We start from the raw sequence: 22469 nt of genomic DNA on the forward strand, positions 1-22469 counted from the left end.
GAATGATGCCCAAGTTGATAGTGTCACCGTCTTGAGCTGGATTTGTCACAAACCAATCTTAAATCCTACAGCACTTTCCTCTGTTTTTGACACTGGAGTAGGTACCAAGTGTTAGCTACCATTGAATTACTGTAGATTAAATAGCAAGTTTTATTTTTCACAGAATGACACCTGTTAGTTTTAAATTGTTTGTTAGCATTGATCTAGCAACCACTTCAACATCTCCCTGACATGCTTTTGAATCATGGTGTCATTATTTCATCTCCTGGTTGTACATTATGGTCTTAGAGAAGAACCGTGTTTAATCCCAAACCAATGCTGAAAAATCCAGAAGTATTTTCAGTAATGGAGTTGCAGGGTGATCCACTGAAGCTTTTCAGCTTTAAACATACAAATGCAACTGTTGGCTGTTAAATTTATTCTCCTAAATCTGTCATTAATTCATCAAAAATAGCATTTGTTTCACGCAGGGCTCAAACCAATCAGGAGTAAGAAAGAACTAGTCAGTAATTTTATTGTCTTACAACTCTTATAGAGACTAAAATACTCCATACCTTTTCCATGCAAGTGTTTGATGAAATGTTCAATTCAGTGTCTAGTTGCACAATTCCCGCTTCCCCTCAAGAGTTTGTTGTTGAATACTTAACATGCCACAAAAAGAACAATCATGTTCCTTGTTACTTATAAAATTCCATCAAATTTCTTTTACTTTTAATGCTCTTGTGACAAAATAAGAAGAGAGTTGTTTTCTAACAGGGTAGTGCTTCAGGCAGTACAGCTTGATTTCAATGCTTTGGCTCCAAAGGCTTCATCTAATGGCTTTGATTTACAAACTACTGCAGACCCTGACCAAGTCGGGCCCGGTATTGCCCCTTCAAATTGTACCTCAGGCTAATTTTTAAATGCAGTTACACATTTTGAGTCTCTCCCTTTGCCATCTTCTGTCTAGACCTGCAGATTGGTACAAATTTTGGAAATGGAACATTGAAGATATTTTTAACCAGTGTTAAAAATGTTTTGCCTCCATTTATAGGTTTGTTCCAAACTGTAACTGTCTCCCAAGTTTGCAAATCTGCTCATACTGTAATTTTAAAAGAACATTGGCAAGGTTGTTATTACAAGAACTCTTTTTTTTATTTTACTATGCAAGAGCCTGTTATAAACAAACTAATTTTTATTTGCTTGTTTAAAGAAATTGATGGCAACACCTGGCCAAAGCAACTTAAGGAACTCAAGGGGAAAAGAATGATGATTCAAGAAATTTCTGCATTGAAAAATGCAGAAAAATCGTTAAACTAAACTCAGCGTGATGTATGAGCAAGTGTCAGGTGAAGGCTAGCTATGCAACAATCGTAATTAAATTTAGCTCTCTAGAATACCTCTGAAGAGCGGATCCTCCACCGATCTCAATCTCTGTCTGACTGCGATTCTGCACCCCCAGCACTGAAGCGATCGTTGCCCCTCCCAGGGCTCACATTCCTGCGGCCTCCCTTGTGCTCGCTCTGTTGCTCATACAGCTGGGGGAGAAGTTGCTTCTGCCAAGTAGGCAGGGAGAGCTGGAGGTGAGGGGGACACACAAACCCCCTGCTTTTAGCAATAGCACCAGTGCTTTAAACTGACCACGAAGCCAGATGGCAAAGCGCGGAGCAGCAGGTTGCATACATCCTTCTTCAGTTTCTGGTATTGATCATCCCAGTGACGTCTGCTAGGAGCAGTGTAAAAACTCACTTCCTATTGTGACTGCTAGCAGAATGTGGTGGCTAACAATGTACCTCCAGGTAGGATCGTGAAGTTAAGAGATAGAAGCTTCCTTATTGCTCATTGTGCTAGTGATTCAAACTTTGACTTTAGTTTATTTTAAATTACAGGAAATACTTTGACAGTGTCTTTTTAAATTTCCAGCTGGAAACTATAGGGTTTGGGATTTGCAACTGTTCTACAACAGTGAATTGTAAATGGTATAATTAAATTTTGTAGTTGCACCTGCAGAGTGCCGATTCTCCCCAAGAGAGATCCGGACTCTCTTTACGCTAAACCAACAGCTGGCAAACAGCAGCGTAATGGTTCTTCAACATCGGTGCTGTCAAAGCTGTGAGCAGCTAGTTAGCTTTCACTGGCAAAGGGTGTAATTGCAAGGAGGGCTGAGGAGAAGACAGAAAGGTATCTGAAAAGCCGTAGGTCACTTGCCAATATATGTTTTAAGAGTTCTACGTCTGTTAACAAAATGATGTTGATTTTGCAAATATTTAAGTAGTGTGCTTAACAGTCTGACTACATGTGGCCTTTTTGCTTCAGTAGAGCTCCTTATTCTCCAGAAGATTAAATATACAGCCAGGTGTTTGCAGAATCAGAGCCTAATATTGCAAAGCCCGTTATCTTCTGTTAAACAATATATTAAGATGCTCTTTTTACCATGGCCAAAAAAGTATGTATGGGGTATGTGTGTCTGAGCAGCTGCCACTGGTTTAGTTGATGTTATGGCGACCCTTCAGTTACCTATGCATTTTTTTATAATACCCTAGTGATTCTGTAGGCAGGCAGCCATGTTCACTATGCCTTGTATGTCCGATGCCATATTCTAAATTAACCTGTTAAATACAGCTTAAAATATTTTTATTTTATTTATTCTATTTTTACTGAAATATCCTGCATTATTATGTTGATGTATTGTCTTTACTGGATGTGCTCTTGTAACATTCTCCACTCTGTATACTATAGGTTGCCTAAAAAAAGGCAGACTTTGTAATTATTTGTAGTCACATTTTTATTCAAGTCTCTAGAAAAATTATGTAAAGCAAAGCTAACTTCATTTTTTTTTAATGCAAGTAGTAAGTTAGAGGTAAGTATCACATGTCAGTCACCTCATTAATATGCTCCCTTGCAGAAGCAAGATTTATATTCACAGTCAACGACAAAGAAAGGAAAGCCTTTCTTTTGAAATCTGCAGTGCTGGCTGTAGGTTTTATTTAAGCCACTTACTGTTTCATTTGAAGAGGAGCAAGGGAAGGGGGGGAGATACAGGGCTACGGAGGCCAACGACAGGGTGGTTAAACAGGAGTAACAAAAACTGCACAGAAGGGCACAGAATCCGTTCACAGTAAAATGCGCTCTTAGTCATATGCTCCGTGTGCGGAGTCACCTGTACCTATAGAAAGAACATGCCCTTTCCTGACAGAGGAACAAAAACTGTGGCGTATCTAATAGCTTATGCCAGTTCTGTGTCACTAAGAGTTCTACATCCCTTTCCTTTTAATTTTATCAAGCATTTCATAGATCATTTACCTAGGGATCCAAAATTGTTAGTAAATCACCCATAGAAAAGAGAACTTTCTTATTTCAACAGCTAATGTGGGCTCAGCCTTTCAGCATTACCATTAACCCCATTACTCCTTTCTTGGGCAGGTTAATCAATACATTGCTAAAACTTATGCTGTACAGTCAGCGAAAGCAGGTTTGATTTATTTTAACAGCAGTAAGAAAGAAGGGAACACACCCACTGTTTATTAGCGGAGTTCAGTCTTACACAAAGCACCTGATTGACACCAAAAAGGACAATTTTCCCTGCTGTTGACCACTTCACGTTTAAATGTAATCTGTTCTGAGAATAAATTTAGCTGCATAAAATGATTGTCTCAACTGTTACTGGTCCATGAAGCTGGGAAATTACTTATTTTGTTCCAAATTATGGTTGAGGGGAGGGAAAAACATACTGGTGGTTTAGAGGCAAAAGGCAAGGACACTTTTGTATGTGGAAAGGTGAACCAACAGTTTCTAGCTGAAAATTGCAAACACCTGACCGGGTTACAGAAAATCAGTTACATAAGGTACAGCTTGGCTCTAAAAAGTCATCGAGTGTTTAACTGAGCATAATTCTACCTGCAAGCCATCTGAAGTCAGTCCCAGATGTTGCCACCATGGGATATTTGGTGCTTACAAAGCAAGCTGCTGACCTGCAAAATCAAATTCTTCACTACAAGCTCTTTGATATTCTTGGTAAGACATCCAGATCCTGACTGGTTTAGCCTCTGTAACACTTCAAAGAGACAAACTCCTGAAAGCAAGATGAAGCTGACTGTGGGACATCATGAGGCGTATTATGTAAGTAGCCCAGAAATTCTGTCATCAGACACATCTATGTTCTTCTATAAGTAATTTTAATTATCTTTAATAATGAATGATAAGGATTTTTATTTTTAAAAAATAGTTTAGTTCTCTAACTGCAGAATCTCTACGTTTATTGTAAGCATTTCACAACCACATTGAAAAAAAAAACCAAAACAAAATCCCATTACTGTCCATTCCTTTTATCTAACATCTAGAATCTCTCCTCCTCCCTCCAAGATGGTTCTGAAATAAAATAGGGATTTATTTTTTTTTTCCCCCAGTTCTATATATTGCATGTGCACAGGTCTAGATCTATCCTTACAGGTTTGTTCAGAAACAAGAGCAGTTTTCATCCTTTTATTGGAACAGGTGAGGAGCAGGGGTTACTCACAGGGGTATGCAGCAGGTGAGTGATGCCTTTGAGTAGGACAGCTGGCTCAGGTTAAACTGCTAAAAGAAATTTTCAATGATTCAGTAAAGCAACGGTATTTATCTGATGAACAAAGCCAGCTGTCTACGCCACTGGTGTAGGATCATTCAGATCCTTTCTTCTAAAGGGTGGTGTGAGTGAGGAAAAAAAATAGAGATACTAAAACATTTTCTCTGGATGGGTGTAAATCCAGAACCATATGTCAAATAGGTTAAGATTCCATACCATAGCAGTTGACACTAGCGGCAATACTCTTGCCAAGTATCTTAAATGATCGCCTAGAGGCAAAATTCTCTTCTGGGCCACAGCTACCTTTGCCTTTCTGTATCGCTATGCTGTCTTTGTTTCATTTCTACAACACTTCTAACCTAAATACAATTCTTGAGGTTCCTCTTACTGTCATTCTGTCATTGTTTGTCATTTTCCTTCTTTATACTGTCCATATTTAATATTAAATCAGATTATTGTTAAAAGTATCTGTGTGTCCCTTTGATCTGCTGCTGAGATTATAAGACAATTGTAGATATTTTATATTGGCAACCAAGAGGGAGCAAGTTAGAAGCCCACAGCTGTTCCCAAAGACAGACGAACTACTCTGTGTTCAGTCATTATTCAGCTGACTAGCAGTAACATTTATAAAAATAACTTTGACAGCAGCAGCTCTTTTCAGCCAAGAACTGCTTGTGTTAAGAAAGTTGGTGAAAAGCAGTTACGAGCCATGACATAGTCTGACATGACATTATGATGACAATTCCGTATTTTTAGCATGAGAATATTTTATCTAGTTTTCATTAATATTCTGAAGCACATCCGAGTAGAAACCAAGGGAGTAAGTACTAGAAAACCTATGCATGGGCTTTAGCATACTTGGCCAGTTGCCTGTACAGAAGTTCACATCTAGTTTTAGCAATAAAGGTGAGCTAACTGGCTTACTGTGCAAGGCTGGGTTTCCATGTGTCAGAGTCTAAATGGTAACTCACAGAAATGGTATCTAGCACTTACTTATAAAGAGAAATAGCCACTTACAAAATGCAGTCTCACTTTAAAAAAAAAATCAATTTGAAATTGAGTACACCTACAGATCTATGCAAGTCAGGTGCAGGGAATGTATGCTTTAACTTGTCACTTTAAAGTGTATAGCAAGAAGCTACAGTTTTTTGACCTCACTCCCCTCAACGGTCTATCAATCAGCCTTATGCAGCTGAGCTCCATTCACTTTAAAGTGTGATTACTGGTTTAAAAATTACTATCTAACATGGATATTTCTATGCAAATATTGCATAATATATCTTTCCTACAGCAATATTATCCTGCATAAAGGTATTCTGTAATCTAAGTGTATTGATTAATATATACAAGAATCTTTACCTTCTGTGTAAAGGTAGGGCAAAGTTTGAAGGTTCTTACAGCCACGGTGGACAATGGCTAAGCACAGTTGGCTTGACCACTTTAGACAGAGGTGGTGGAAGTATCCTACCACTCGAACACTTTGCTCCACTCCAGCCGTCAAAGCAAGGATGAGGCAATATCCCAGGTTTGTTTCCTTGCGCACTTACATATGGTGTTATCACAGGAGGCAAAACAATTTCCACCGGCTTCAATACAACCCTCTTACGTTCTACGTGTGCCTTTCTAGCAAGTGTCTGTCTTTCATACGCCTTGCCCATAGGTGACAAATGAGATGTGTGCTTCAGTACTCTAGGCAGAGCTGTGTCTGAAACAGGGTCGATAGATTTCTTCCGCTGAACATAGCTGTTTGTTTGCTTCATGTTCTTCTGTTGTATGTTACTGACTGCCTTAGACACAGAAACTTCAGCCTTAATACTAGGTACAGTGTGATGGTGAAGGACCTCTGCAATCTTCGGCTCTATACCACTACCAGTAATATTACGTCTACGTTGCATTACTTTCTGCTTTTTCCTCTCTTCCTTTGATTTTTCTACAACAATGCCGTCCAGTAGTCCTTTCACTGCAGCATGAGCCAAAATGTCTTTAACAGACACATTTTCAGAAGAATCTTTCTGAAAATTTCAAAGGAAACAACAATGAATCTAAGCTACAACACAGAGCTGCAAACTCAATGTTTTAATCCCAGATTCCTCAGAATTTATTCCATGAGAAAACTATGGCAGAAACTAGCAGGAAGACTTAAGTCACATGTGATAAATGCTAACCAAACTATTTATTCAAGAAATTAACAACATGACTGTTGTGTAAAGAGGTAGCTGAGCATTTGCTCTTCAGAGACTTTGCCCTCTAGAGGCGTGAAGAGGGGAAACTGAATTTTGGGCTTTGTACTATGTCTCCCACATTGACTTGCTCTGTAACAACATGCATATATATATATAAAAATAACATGCATATATATATTTAAAAAGTGTATGTGGATCAGAAATAGTTGCTAAAATACATAAATATTATCAATAACCGTAAACATGAATAATTTTCATAATAATGAAAATCCTTGCTCATAGTACATAAGCAAGGAACTCTCAAACTAGATTAACTAGGAACCAGGTCAACATCCAAGTATGTAAAGAGAAGCAATGGGGAAGAAACTATTTACAACTAGACAAGAAGAGGGTTTCTGTAAACCAAAAATTTCAGTTTATATTATAAGTACATCTTCTCTGCCTGGCAGAAGATGTTCATTTCCAGAATCACCTAAAAATTGGCCATAGGAGCAATTGCCTCTGTGCATTAGAATTTGAGTAAAAAAATTATTCAAATCAGCTACCTGAAACAAAAGTGTTTGTTTCTCTGGAGGAAGGCAACATGGTAGACAAATGTACACCACATGACTAACTAAAACTCAGTTCAGGGAGCCAGGTTAAAAAAATACTTTACATTGAAAAGGAAGAGGTCAATAATAGGTAACTTGAAAAGTTTTTCATGTGTGATTCCCTTAATAAAATCTTTTCTTCTAATTTCCCACAAGACACAAGCTGCTTTCAAGCACTGTAATTGCAGTATGCTAGAAAGTGGTACAAATAACCAAATAAGATCTCATATCTTGAGTTTTCAATGAAATTCTAATTAGCTCCCCCCTCCTTTCCTCTTTCGGTGAAACAAGTCCTGCTTTTTTCAGACACAAGAGGAAAACGTTGATTCTCAGAGATGCAAACTAGCCCTTTAAGGCCTTTCCTCAGGAATTGTGCCAAGACTTTTACGTTTACTCAGCAAAACTCCCTGCCTTTCAAGCCAGATATGCCTTAGTTTTGGACAGAAACATATTCATACCTGTTTTATTCTGGGTGACACTGTCTCCTTGGATACTGGAAAATCTTGGTGACACATACAGACATAACAAATAACTTTACTAGATACCATTTATCATGAGTCTAGTCAAGCTGTGTAATTCATTCCAAGTGTGACAGCAACAATATATTTCCTGTAGATGTACCTAGGACTGACTTAGAGCAAGAGACTGCTCTGCTCACGAATAGCTCCGGAAGAAAAGGCACATGTTGGAAAGCTGTGCTCAGCATAAAAGTCTCGAAGTGGCACATTTCAGCTGCTCACCTATTCTTTGTTCTTAAGCCATCTAAAGAACAGCTGGGAATCTTTTTAAAATGTTCCATTTCACATATTCTTTTGTAGAAAATTGCAACATTATTTTTCTGTGAAGTGTTTTTAAACGGTAATTTTCTTAGCTTACCTCTCTTGCTAGAATGGCTAGAAAACAACCACTAGAAATTTCTGATGGCTCCATTTTGAAAAAAATTTCAGTGGAAGCCTTTGAATTGGAGCAAGTAGAAAAAACAGGAGGAATAAGCCTGTAAAAAATAAACAAATGACCAGAAAATAATAATTAAGGATATAAAAGGAAATAAACAATGATATATTAAAAGTAATTTTGAAATTATGTCTTTCAGTAACAGTCTTACAGAGCCTTAGCTTCATTTAAAAAAACCTGCAATTCAAAAGAGACATGAAAATTCAGGTTTTTTAGAATTAATTGGGTTTTTTCCATTTTTTCCAATAATTCCCCTTTAATTCTTTCCAATAATTACATATATTAACCACCAGATAATAAATATGTATGAACATAATTAACAACTATGTTCTTTCTCAGGTCTGCAATTACTAGATTATCAAGTTGTCCATGAAGTTGGGGAATGCTCTGAAAACACTAAGCAGTATACAGAAATTGTAGAGGTGTTGACTTTGAGTTATTAAGTATATGCTCATAATAAACAATATATCTATCTAAGCTAAAAATCTTAGGTTAGAAAAATTCCCCTATTTGTAATAATGGAGTGCTGTTTTTTTCAAATTTTTTCAAAATTACAGTTTTGCAAGGCATCAGTGAGGAAGGAAGAACTAGCGTTTTCTCATGTTCTCCCAGTAATCCCTATCTGCTATAAACAGGCCTCAAGGACTTGGCTCATAAGGCTACTAAACTGGTATGAAGCTGTTTCAGTCCAGAAAAATGCTACCAAAAATGTCCTTATGCAGTTATGGCCCCCTCCACTTCGCACTGCTGAGGACTGTAAGATACAGCCTCTCCTCAATGCTCCATTGATCCTCTTCAGACAGAGCTTTATTCAAAGATAGTTATGGAGAAATGCAGTCAATGTCCTGATTTGGCTGGGAAGTCTGCAAAACTGTTTGTTCTAAAGTTTTCACCATAATCTGGACTTTTTGTATGTCCCTCGGATCTTGGTAAAACACGCTACAAGGCTCACATCCTCCTTGCATTACTTAAAAACTCTTGTGTCCTACAACACACAGGAGTTTTTTGCTTTTACATCTGGTCACTCAATGCAAAAAAGTAATAATCGTTTGATTGATACATATAGATTACTGTTACCAGGAATCGCTTTACCAGATGGTCTGACCCTGGTATTTGGTGCAGAAATTAACTCAAATTTGATAGGCCAAAGGCACAAATGGTTTAGCATCTCTTCTATACACACCTGTTCACAACATGTACCCTTACATACGGTAAAGCCTTTGCTATAAACGGTCATATCATTAAGGTAAGCTCAGCTTAGACAGTGGGTATATGTTTGAAATCAATTTCAAATTTACAATTTCACAATCCTAAGACCAGCTGTATGACCCCAAACTCCAGCACAGCCTTATTTTGGTTCAGCACCACTCAGCACTGCAAAATAATTCCAAAAGATCTAAAACACATAAGCACAATTGGCCTGAAAGCCCTCAATTTTCTTGGAAAAGGAAAGGAATATTAAGTAGATCTGTGATGATCACACAGGTTGCTTTATTAGTGTAACTTTCCTCTCAAAGACACTACTGTGAACGCAGGGTAGTAATTCTGCAACAGTTTTTCTGTTCTTCTATCCTGCATTCTTTTCGTCAAATAAGTTGCCTAATTAATTCTAAGGAAAGTGTACAAGGAACTTCCTAAGTAGTACATGCATCTTAAACAGCTCCAGCTTTCATCTCTAGACAAGCGTAATCACACTATATATATGGTGTTCTATTACTGCTCTGTTTTGGCTGGTTACCGGCAGCTTTATTGTAGCAAGAACAATGCATGAAAACATCCAACATATGTGCACGACAGTGAAGGAGGAACTGATTCTGGAGTCGTCATTTATGAAGTTCAGTCAGTCTTCAGTCACAAATTTGCTCAGGTCTGCAAAAATCCTAATGTAATTTTATTCTCCCTTTCTGACCATCTGAGATTGCCTTGTATTTGAAAGTAAAAGTATAATTTGGTGGTATGAGAAGTTTCATGATGTTTCTGCAAAACACTGAATAGATTTTGGTTTGGCTTTGGGGGAGGAGGGGTGTTTTAGACAACAGGGAATTTTTTTCTGAAAAAATTAAAGCTCTGGAAAAAAATCTCAGATTTTTTTTTTTAATACAAATTCTGTCAGATATAGATAATGAATTTATGTGGGTTTTGTGTTCAAATAATTCAAAGACCATTATGTTCCAAGGTCCCCCTATTTCTCCCCATAGAGTAATAGCTGCACAGACGTCAAGACATGACAGAATTCACAAAATTTCAAATCACAAAGGAAAACACAGTTTATAGCAAGAGTCCATAAATGCTTTTGGACTAACATAGCATCATTGGCAAGACGTACCCTGATTTCATCCCATGTAGCGTAAAATTTCAAGAAGGCTGCTCTTTTCTATCAGTGATTTGCAAGAAAGATGCATTTTGTTGTACTGTATCTTAACATTGCGTAACATACCTCTTTTTAAAATTCTTTGGACTGGCCACAGTTAACATTTACCATTTTAATCATGCAAAATTTAAAGACAGTGAATGCTATCTTGAACCACAGTCCCTTTCCCCATGATGGCCAAGTCATTAACATCATCTAAGATCATACAAAATCTAAAAATACAGTGTGACTCTCCTGTGCTTCTAGCAACATAAACTCTTTTAACCTGCATCCTGCAATCAACTCTTTTATCTACGTGCAAGCAAGTGCCGATTGTTTGCATTTATCTACTGTGACGGAAAGGAAAATCCACAAGGTACCCATCAGTCTTTTAACAATTGCTCCAGCTGACAGGAGTGACAGCTGACAGGTTTTAACTACATATAAAGTACAGAACACATATACTTTTTTCATTTGTATTTGTTATGACTGCACAGGATGTTCTCTTAGTGTCACTTGTCCCTCCAAAAGTCATTCATCTGAATAGAGGGAGGGACAATCCTACAGCAGAGGTTCTTACTCTTCTATAGTATTCTCACATTAAGAGAGTTGGTTTCTTTTGCCTTAGAAACTGATCATTCTAGGTGAGAAGCTGAGAGCATGCTAGCAAGTTCCCTGACTTCTAGTCTCCATTTTATCTTAAACTAGCTTCATTCTCTGAATACTGGTAAGATGAAAGCAATAGCTCTATCAGAAGCTCACCATAATGTTGTTTCCAACCAGCGATGCTTTCCTCCCATCTCAATTTCAGATGGGAACAAACATATTAGATGAAAAAGTCAAGAGGATGCTACTTAGTACTCTCATAACATCAAAAGGAATGGAATGGGAGGCAGTAAAAAAGCTATTTTCAATGTTAATCTAATGCAAGACACAGATCAGTCCAGGATAAGAATTATGCTACAATTTAAAGTTTACTTAATTTACTTAAAATTTACTTAATATTTCCATAGACAAAACTACTCATTCCATACCTATATGGTTGTACCTTATTTCCTTCCACTCCAGATTCCAGTGCTTTTTTCACTACTAGTTCATTTTCTTCTCGGTAAACCGAACAAGTGCAGTAAACAATAGCTTGTACTTTGTTAACTACAAAACAAACAAACAAAATTTTTCTACTGTTCAAATTCTTCACACAGTGGTTTAGTAAGGACTGAAACCAGCATAAAAATTATGCTTGGATGTCATTTTTACCAATAAAATATATCTTCCTGCACATATTAGTATTCAATCTCTAGTGCTTTTTAATAATTGAGATATTTTCAAATATTTGCAGATTTCAGCAGAAATTCAGGGCTGCATCCAGTCTTTTCACACAGCTACCAAAGGAGGGGGGGGAAAAGTGGCAGCATGCAGATGGAGTCAGACTACATTCACAGCTTTTCCAAAGCAGAGTATGACTAAGCCAGTTCTCTATACACTGGTGAATATTAAGACACAGATACACCTTTAAACTTGAGGAGATCATCATTTAGCGGGTTTGGTTACACACTTACTGTTAACTAATAGAGTAATCAGCGTATTTTTAACTATGTAAAAACTGGTGGCAAAACAATGGGATTGATAGTACAAGGTGTTCCCAGAAATCCAAGAGGTAGCACACTTACATTTCATTGCATGCATCAACTCATTAAGCTGCCTCTCAGCAAGAATACGGAGTTTATCCTCAGATACAGATCCTTGGAAAAGGTCTCTCAGCAATCCTGCATCTAAATGCAAAGAGTTGTAAATTTATTAATGCAACTTGTATTAGTGTCCTAAAATTCAGCTGTTTGCAGAAGATGCTTTGGTAACAGACCTGATTATTACTAGTGCGTGGGAAGGCAGGTTTTACAAATTACAATACCAAGAAATGCCTACATGATTCTTCTTTCCCTCTTTACCTGTAATTACTACTGCTTCTTATTTGTTTCTATTTAATGAAAATTGTACAGTGAAGAGACTTATACAGTCAATCAATAAAGGAATGTAATCAAGGGAAAATTACATATACTCATTGGTATCTTGAAATAAATTTTCTACCTGTAGACTTTTTACTTTAAAAGAAAGGCTATATACACTCTGCTCCCCAGAATAACCCTCAAACTTCATACTATCAACTCGAAATCACCTTTACAAAACACACTTAATCCTTCAGTGCCATCTAGAAAGATTTTGTTTCTTTGTTGAAAATCCTAAGCCAGGCCAAATGCATTCTTGCTCACTTTGTGTGGAAAAATCATCTATGTAATTTATTTATTATCTGTTGTATTTCCACAGTAGCCTGTATGTACATTACACATAGAGAATTATGCAAGTTATTTAATATTAATGTTTTATAGTACTTAAAATAAAAATCTAAAAGGAAGGGTATTTTATAAAATTATACAATTTACTGAAGCAGCTACAATGTCCAGACCACAATACTTGAATACTGTTTCTATCTAGCATGAGCTAGCTATCGTATCAAAAGTTACCTCCATGTTCATTTAAAATAAAGTCTATTGGGTTGCCAACACCCAGCCCAGAGCATTGTGGTAGCAGCAAAATAACTTTTGCCTTTTGAAGTCTTGGGTCTGTTGGTCCAATCTCAGTAAAGTCTTCCTGTAATAACTGAATATCTGAAAAAAAAAAAAAAGGAAAAACTCAACAGTTCTACATAGAAGCAAGCCCGCCTATTTTTAATGTGATTAAGGTGAAGAGACTGTGGTGTTACACAGACTTCCACAGAGCTACAGCCTGCTAGACCCAGATCCTCCAAAGTACATCCCACTGATTTCAAGGAGATGGAAGGACTAGACCTTAGCATCTTCCACTGAAAAGTCTGCTAATGGGGTTCCAGAATCCTGTTGTGTATAAATGGATCCAAAAGTTCCCAGCTGCACCAACCACTATACAGTAACTGCTTATATGGAAAACTTCACCCTGACATTTCAGGAGCCTGCATTTATGACAGTTAATCTGCAACCTCTGATTAACTCGATTATAGCTGGAGTTGACAGTTCACCTTGTGGCAAAAAATAAGTTGTTACTGCCCTCCCCAAATCCTCAAACAAAAGATCTCTGAATCCTGATACAAGTATGTCACAGGTATCACAAACATCTACATTACAATACTTTATGCATACCAACTGTTTTAATACCTACTTTTACATCCCATGTGACTGAACAAGTTCCTCAGTTCAGCTGCTTTTGCTGAAGATTTTACACCACAAACAAAAATTTTGGACATGCTGTGAATTGTCAGCGCTGACATATGGGCAATGGTCAGATGGGAACCTACGTGAGCCACTATAATGTCATCATCCGTGGTCAGCAGTGCCTGCGCAGAGTGTACAGCGAGGCTGCGAGACTTATCCTAGAAAATAATGACACAAAATTAAATATGACCAACTAAGTTGGTTTCTATGGGTGCCAACCTTCCTTTCCAAATTGGGAAAGTATTTCACTGTTTTCATGACAAACTAGAAAGACAGGAGGAGAAAAACTAATCGTGGATAGCTGCTAATATAGAATTAACGAAAGTACAAAACCAAGCATCTTATTAAGTTAAACTCACTAAATTTAAATCATTTAATTCTAACTAATGCATAAGAAAGCATAATATCTATAGGTGAAAAGAAATGTTAAGTGTGTATCATCCCCATGAGGAGGAACTCTTAGTGCCAGTCAGTTCCAGAAAAGACAAACACAGGCCACAATGTGCAAAATTCATCCTCGGAGGCAGCTTAACAGAGAAATACAGAACTATTCACACAGCTCTTGAAGATAATTTTAGGAGAAATGAAGGCCTTCTGGATCAAAACCTAAGATTTTGCTGAAATTTGAACACTGAGGCAGATCTGAATGCAGAAAGCACATTTACAAGAGTAAATGATCTTATACTACAGATGCTGAAAGAGCGAGATACGTATCAAACATTATCTCCATCAAATTACTTAAAAAGGCGAAGAGTGAAGATACGGACCACGGGTACCAAGTTTTGCACCAAATCTGGCAAATACTGCTGTTAAGGAAAAACAAAAACCTAAACCTTTAAGTTCACATTAATGCCTACGTATCTACTTACACCATTCAAGTACCACCCCACCCCACCCCACCGAGATGAAGTTTTTGAGGGTTCTGTTTCCTAACTTTGAATATTCTTAAGTAGTAATACTCAGAATTTGTTCTTGTGACCTATGGGGCTTCATGTATAGTTCTTTTCTGCAAGTCTTCTATTCAAAATATACACATTGAAATGAGATATCTGGAATTACTTTGTAAATTGGGTAATAAATTTTCAGGATAAAACTTCCAGAAAATGCTAAGCATAAAGTGAAAATGCCCTTTGAAATGTTTCTGCTAAGCACTCAAGAATCATCAGATACTTTAGATAATTTGTGGTTGTGTGTTGTTGCAGAGTTACTCCAAACCACCGCCCTATAACAGGAGCCTCTGACCAATCTTGCCTGGACAGGCTAATGATGGCAAGTCAAGAAAAAGACCAGTGGGGTTTATGGAGATTTAGGAACCACACTGCACAAAATACAAAGCAGCGTCATCATTCCATCACTAATATGCAATTGAGGAGGAAGAGATGTTGTCATATTAGCATACATTATCTACTAACTGGGGGTAATGCGTGTAGAGTTACATAGAAACTTCCCCCACATTTTCAGAAGTGAGACTGCCTCTTTGACCACATTTGATGTTTATTTCAACAGTTTTAAGATTAAATTTAAAACATTTTACTAATTTAATTGTAGCTATCAATTATAAACATCAACATTTGCATGCTAAATTTATTAAGTGAATCAGCTTCTAACCTTCTGATTATTAATAATGTCCAAAACCTTTTGAGAGTATGTTGCTGCCTGTCTGATTTAATAGGACAGTCACACAATACATGACATTATTCTAATGCAAAGCATTACTTTAGTTTGCAGATCATATTATTCAAGGGTGACATCAACTCACCTGCAATACGAGTTTGAAATCTGTGAAAAGATCTAAATTAAGCAATTCTTCTTTAAGAGAGGAAGGAAAAAACAATACGTCATGGCAATGTTGGTCCATACAGTAAGTGTAACGGTTAAAGTCTGACACAGATTCAACTCTTGTGAATCCCTCCTTCTTCAAATCTCTGAAAACATCTTGAAGGCTGTTAACACACAACTCTGACCATTAAATATCCAAGAGGTACTTAAGCAATATAGTTCACATTGATTATATGGATTTTTGCCTTTTATTTTTTTTAGCATGTTTATATACCTATGTGCATATCTGTCTGTCTCTCTAAAATGTAATACTGCCTAATGCAGGAGGGGGATTCACTCTCTTTTAGGCATGTAAGTTCTGGCTTGAAACAATTAAGTTAATAAGACCGATGAAAAAAAATTAAGAAGGAGGTATGTGTCTCCAGAGGCCGATTCAAAGCATCAAAACATAAATGTCCATGTGCTCAGGAGACACTGTAGCAATTTTACCACTGGAATACTTTAGTTCTGTCAATTGCTTTCAATGTAGCCCAGCTCGCCAATGAATTTAATGGCTGATAACTGAAATAATCCTTGTTTAATGTAATGAAGGCATAAATGCTCAGGTTTGAAATTCAAATATCATAAAGATTTAAAGGTATATACACCAAGACTTGTTTGTTGAAATGCATTTCAGACAGTGCCATAAACTTAAATGATACATTAAACGTAGGATCAATGCAGCAGCTTCTAATTCACTCTTATTTAAGGGTTGCAAAATCACAACCAGAGTAAGACACCTTCTCTGTCTTGAAGAGCCTATAACCTAAACACAGAACATTGGTCCAAGACACAAGTATGAAAACAAAATTCTTGAAAACATTATAAAATGGATTACCTGTCTAACAAAATAGATAGCAGGATAATCTGGTATGGTTCATGTATCAGTACAGAACTGCAAACACCAGTGTTACATACAGTAGCATATATATATATATATATGCATAGATACATATAGTAGCTACATATAGTAGCCCACTGAATATAAGGATTTTTAAAAGTGTTTTTTTATTTCAAATTTACACTATCCTTGCAGAATAAACACCAGTTTTAAGTATTGTATCTGTCTTAACACCCTTTGCCAAAATCAAGGCTTACAGTAACACACCCACTTTTAAAGAAGTTTTCTCCATTTTTCGTCACAGAGTTTACTCCCCCATATAGTTTTTTCTTACTTTATTTCCTCATTAATTTGGCGAAAGACCCACACAAGTAACAGAATAGTAAGAAAAACTGTTTCACAACTTTGTATACAGTTTATGAATACCATTACTGCAATATATAAAAAGTACAAACAAACATAACGCAATGTCACTGGACTAAGCAGAATTTACTATAAGAAACTTACGTTACTGGTAATAATATAACCTGGAAATTCCAAATCAAGTGTGTAGCAAACTATATCCCTTCATATATAAAAACATCAATATTAGATGATACTTTAAAGACCTTACCTGATTTTAAATGTGTTTATCCAAACACATAAAGGTAAAGCAGAAGCCCTTTGTTCCTGCTTCCGTACAGTTTCTGGTAGAATGTATTCAATTGAAAGAGCACCATGTTTGATGCGACATCTTGCTAGTGCAGCTGCCAGTTTGGTCCTAAAACTACAAAAACATAGTTACAAGTTTAATAAGTTTTGTGAATGTTTACATCAGCTATTAACATGCAACATTTCTATTCCAATACTATCTTGCTCAGAAACCAAAAGCGAGGCCTCATTTTGCAAGCTGCTACAGAAAATAGAGTTATAGGACATTTTCTAGCCCAGACAACGGTAGATGCAAAGTAGTAGTTGTGTAGCTAAGGTTGTTTTAGTTAAATGCACACGGGACTGGAATTACGACTGATGCCTCTTGAATACATCTATTTTCTCAGACAGCTAAAAAAAAGCAAATATATTTTGGAACTGCAATCTGTGGAATACAATCATCAGATTTTTTTGCATGTTTGAAGATATAAATACATACATACAGCAGCAACACAATTTTGTCAAACAAAAGCCGGTTAAGTTCATCAACAGACTGATGAAAGAAATACTTGAACACTACCTAAAATGTTTATTTTACATATCCTCTTTTTTTGTTCTAATTATTTAAAATCATAAACATTCAACAAAGTTCCATAATAGAAGTACTGCTAAATAAATGGGTATTATTCCATTCCATGACCTCTTGACTCTATTACACTCATATTTATGAAAGTTTACTATTTAATTGCTTTTCTAAAATTGTATGAAAAAAGTTTTGACAACTCCAAAACAAGATAAGATTCTAGCAAAATAATCCACAATATAAAGATGGTTCGTTAGCCGTATTTTTCTTAACTATAGGAATATGAAAGTTTGCCTTCAAACAAGGTTCTCATTAAAAATAAAAACAAAGCCCCCAAAATTTAAAGATGAAAGACATCAGTAATAATTATTTTTAAAAAAGGCACTGGTTACACAAATCTGTATTTCTGCTCATAAATATCAACAAAAAAAGTTCTTTGCACACATACCGGAACAGATAATGCTCTATTTTCCGAACTTCTGCTACAGGTTCCTCTTCATCAAAAATCTTTCGTGCTTGAAACTTTCGGTCTTGTAGGTCATAAAGCATCACAACAAGCAAGCTGGTTAATTCATCTGGCTGCAACAGAAAAAGAACTGGATAAAGTGACACAAAGCATTCCTTACTTTTGCAAAAAGATCTGTATCAAACAGCAGTCTCCCATGTAAGAGGCATTAAAAACTCCAATGAAACGCTCATTTGTAAGAACATGAAAGTAATTCCTCATGGATAGTTTGTAAAACACTGAAGAATTTTTTAAAAACTCGAATACATAACTTTAAAGTTATTTAGCTTATCAAAATTAAAAACATTCTCCATACACACAGATAACATACTATATCTTAACAACTTTTAATGTTACCAGAATTTAAACTTTGAAATTATTTTCTCCTCATAGAGTAGTTCCTTGAATAGCTAAGTTTACAAAAACTTCTTGTCTATCAATTTGACTCTTTGTAGGATTCTTTGGCGTATAACAACCAATAAGCTCAATTACAATAACCTTCTGCAGTTGGGACATAGGTAAAATCTCCTTCCCATGTCTAAATGTTTAAACCAGGGAGCATCTCCTTCTTAGGGACAGTAATTAACAGCACTTCAGTTACTCTTGTCTACCTCTTTTCAGGAAATTCCTACAGTTCTTATGCCTTGAAAAATTTGTAGCTTCTCACAAATATGACCAAAATTAGCTAGAAAACTCAAGTTATTAGGGACATACCACCAAATACAAACTGTTACCATGTAAGTCTTACTTCCTTACAGAAAGAAGCCAAAAATCAAAGGTGTTAGATCATTTGCCTGCTCACATCCATCTCCACAAATAATATCAGTTCAAATTCATCTTGTAATTTTCAAAGACATCAACGACTAAATTGGAAGGAACAGATTACCCTGCCAGCTCTAGATTTTCTTTTCATGTCAAAGCAGGAAAGCATGTGGAGAGAATAAAGTAGACCAATTTTTGCCAGTACAAGTACAATATTTGTACACAGTACAGTTTGCCGAGGAAATGAAACATGGATTCAGGACATTCTTTTGTCTGATGGGGTTCACTCCATGCTTTCCAGCTCCCAGGGACAGGAAGGACACATGACTTTTCCCCACGCACAAGGGGACACAGCTGGGAAGGAAAGCACATGGATGTGGACTGGCTCACGGACAACATCACTGAGCATGTATTACACTGCAGTAAGCATTATGGTTCATTCTCCTACCTTCTTTCTCTGAAGGTTTTGATTCCCAGCAGTAACGTGCAACAAGAATCTCACAAGCAACATATCTAGTACCTTGGAGATTGATGCTTTAGACAACTAACTGAAAAGGACAACAATATATCGGTCTCAGGCTACCATATAGTTCAAAACAACAAATGGTGTTTTGACAAATGATGCAGAATCCTCAGAAAATATTCTAATTACATCAACTCAGAAAATACAAAATTTGTTTCCTCACAAAAATGTTTACTTACTATTGACTGGCACGGGTAAACACGACTATCTAACAATATTTCTTCAAGAAGATCTTGATCTGCAAAAAAATAAAATATTGACAAGTTATGCTATGAAATCTACAAGATTCTATGGAAGAAAAACTTAGAAATCACTAAAGAAAAGGCTGAAAGTTTAAACATGAAAATTAAGGGCAAATTCAATCACAAACAGTAGCAAATCTAAATCAGTGTAATTCCTTTACATGAAAAAGTATTGAGTTTCAATGTTTGATTTCACAAAATGCTAACAACACTTAAATATTTGAGGGATATGAGTAGTCCAGTAGTAACCTGTAGTTTAACAAAAAATTCCCCAGATCTCTGCTGTCAGACAGAAACAAAACACTTTGGTTTTCTGTATTTTCTCTGCTGCATCATTTCTGTTGGCATTTCTTGGAAAAGTTTTGTACTTACATTTTAGAGTATTGAAAGCCAGTTCATAAGATACATGCTGAGAATACTCATCTTTCAAAGTCAGCATGGGAGATACTGAGTCATCACCATATCGCACCATTAGTCTATCCTTACGCTTTTCAATATGAATGCATTGAAAAATCTTAGCTGCATTTATGTATATGGAGTCGTGATAGCCATTCTTCCCAATCACAGTCATTGTTCCTTTCTCAACAGATCCTTTTTCATATGAAATTTTCATTTCACTCAAGTCTGAAGTATCATTTGTAACATCCTCATGTAAAGACACCAAGTTACTTTTAGAACCTGGCACTCTTCCAGTTGCTGATTGTCTAAGTGCAAGTCACAATCCTGCTGCCTCTGCAAAAAACAAAGTTTGTATTTAATTATGAAATTTTCTTTCATTAGAATACACTTTTCCCTTCATTTTCAGGTGTTCAATAGAATTCATTTTCTTTTTTAGGCTCTAATCCTGCAATTACATATATACATGTATCATCTATACTTCTATACATCTATCATCTTACATATAGTAGAGAAGTATTTGTAATAGTTTTCTTACCTTATTTATTTTCACTAATGCAGATAGAAAGACTGGTTACTTGCTTCAGAGGCCAGTGCTTTACAATAAATGATCCTAAACAGACTATACGCAGAGATTTGATTCTCTGTGTCTAATAAGAAGCATTATTATTGCAGACAGAATAGAATCTCTTCCTAGGAATTCCCCTTCAATCAAAGGACACTATGGAAATTTCAAAGCAGCCATTGTCTCTTCCAAAGAAGAACTGTCTTGAAAAGAGTTGCAGTGAATTCCACTTGTTTGTCCACTAAATTGCATATCTGTTCCTAAAAATGGATAATAGAGATCACCTAAGTGTTAATGTATTTAATGTATTACCTAAACAGCACAATTTTAAATGCAGGAAATCCATTCTGACAGTCTCTGATGATATTATCCAACTCTGAATAAGCCCACGTGCATTTCTTAAATTTTCTATGCATCTTACATAAACAATAAAATAAAAATTACCTTCACCAGAGGTAGAATAGGGCTTCAAGAAAAATTAAAATAAAAAGCCCCACTGTTAGTTGAATCCAAAAATATGCTTAAGTTCCACATAAAACCTACTTAAATATATCCATCACAGTGCTTGGATTTACCCTATTTGCTCTGGTTGCTATAACATGTATTTATGACAATGTTCAGAGGCTTAGAAGTCAGGTTCAATGTTCAGAAGAGGGCTAAGCCAAGACAAATTTAGTCAGAGAGGAAAGCTTTTTTTAAAAAAATAGTCTTCTTGTCTGGGGAAGAATAATACAAGAGAATTGCGAGAATTTAGCAGCTTTAGCACAGAGAGCTAGGCATGGATCCGGTTCTGGATATTTTAGGATTAACAGCACAGAATAGCAGAATTTGTTCTTTTTGCCAGTCTAAAAATCCCAAAAGAAGGTGATACTCCGACCAAACAGAAAGGATCTTCTCTTTTGCTACATAATTTAGTTCAGTACAACCATTCCCAAGCTTTTTCCCTGCGCTCCCCACATTCCTCAGGATCAATTAAATACCTCCTCTCCCTAGGTCAGACATATTTGCTCAGCATCATTTTTTCTCTTCCCTCTCCTGCCCCATCACACAAAACATAGCGGAGATAGAGGATGGCAGCACACAGGGTTGGAGGGGGAAAGGAGGAACACAAGCTGTTACTTCTCCAGCAGGCAGCCATGAAAATGCCCCATGCTGAGCCAGCATTCCCCCGTTCAAACTCTCTTTCCCCAACAGGGGTGACACTCAGCCCATCCCTCCCCTCTCCAAGACTGGTACAAGTCAGTGTCTGCCCAGCTCAGCATGCTCCAGACAACCGACCAGTGTTGCTTCCTGAATTTTGGCAGCTCATTTCGAGGAAGCCACATCTCATTCTCCTTTCCTAGGATTTGCTCCCCAAAACTGAGCACTACTAACCCTGTAGAAGCAACTTTTCCTGTCTCTTTACAGAGGTCCTGGGCCTCAGACAAACAGCTGCTTCTGGTGGGAGTTAAGCTCCAACATCCCTAGTGTCAGATGCAGCACTGATGGATCCATGGAGCAAACATAAATTTATTTTAAGAAGCCAGATTGAAACAGAACAAGCAACATTATCAAAAGAAAGCACTATCCTTCACTAGAATAAAGTACCAGCTTACCTAAACCAAACTGAAACTCTTGTGCTTAGAAAGGAAAAAAAAAAAATAATCATACTTTCAGGAGCTTTTACACTAATTTGACCAGATGACACAGAAACGAGGACAGCACCCAACAGGGACCTGGAGCTCAAACCCCTTCTCCTGCTG

General features: G+C 36.7%; 1 protein-coding gene across 1 annotated transcript; it reads right to left on the minus strand.

Moving 5' to 3' along the window:
• Positions 1–5937: 5937 nt before the first annotated feature.
• Positions 5938–20445, minus strand: NSUN7 (NOP2/Sun domain family, member 7). The gene is made up of 11 exons (XM_009694732.1): positions 20139–20445; positions 19704–19762; positions 18183–18313; positions 17135–17287; positions 15622–15805; positions 13810–14020; positions 13140–13283; positions 12291–12392; positions 11655–11772; positions 8193–8310; positions 5938–6555 (listed from the first exon to the last, which is right to left on the minus strand). The coding sequence occupies exons 1-11, from the start codon at positions 20377–20379 to the stop codon at positions 5938–5940; spliced, it is 2079 nt and encodes a 692-aa protein (XP_009693034.1). The 5' UTR covers positions 20380–20445.
• Positions 20446–22469: the final 2024 nt, after the last annotated feature.

This window comes from Cariama cristata, unplaced genomic scaffold (genome assembly GCF_000690535.1).
Source record: "Cariama cristata isolate BGI_N322 unplaced genomic scaffold, ASM69053v1 scaffold17662, whole genome shotgun sequence".
NCBI classification, from domain to species: Eukaryota; Metazoa; Chordata; class Aves; order Cariamiformes; family Cariamidae; genus Cariama; species Cariama cristata.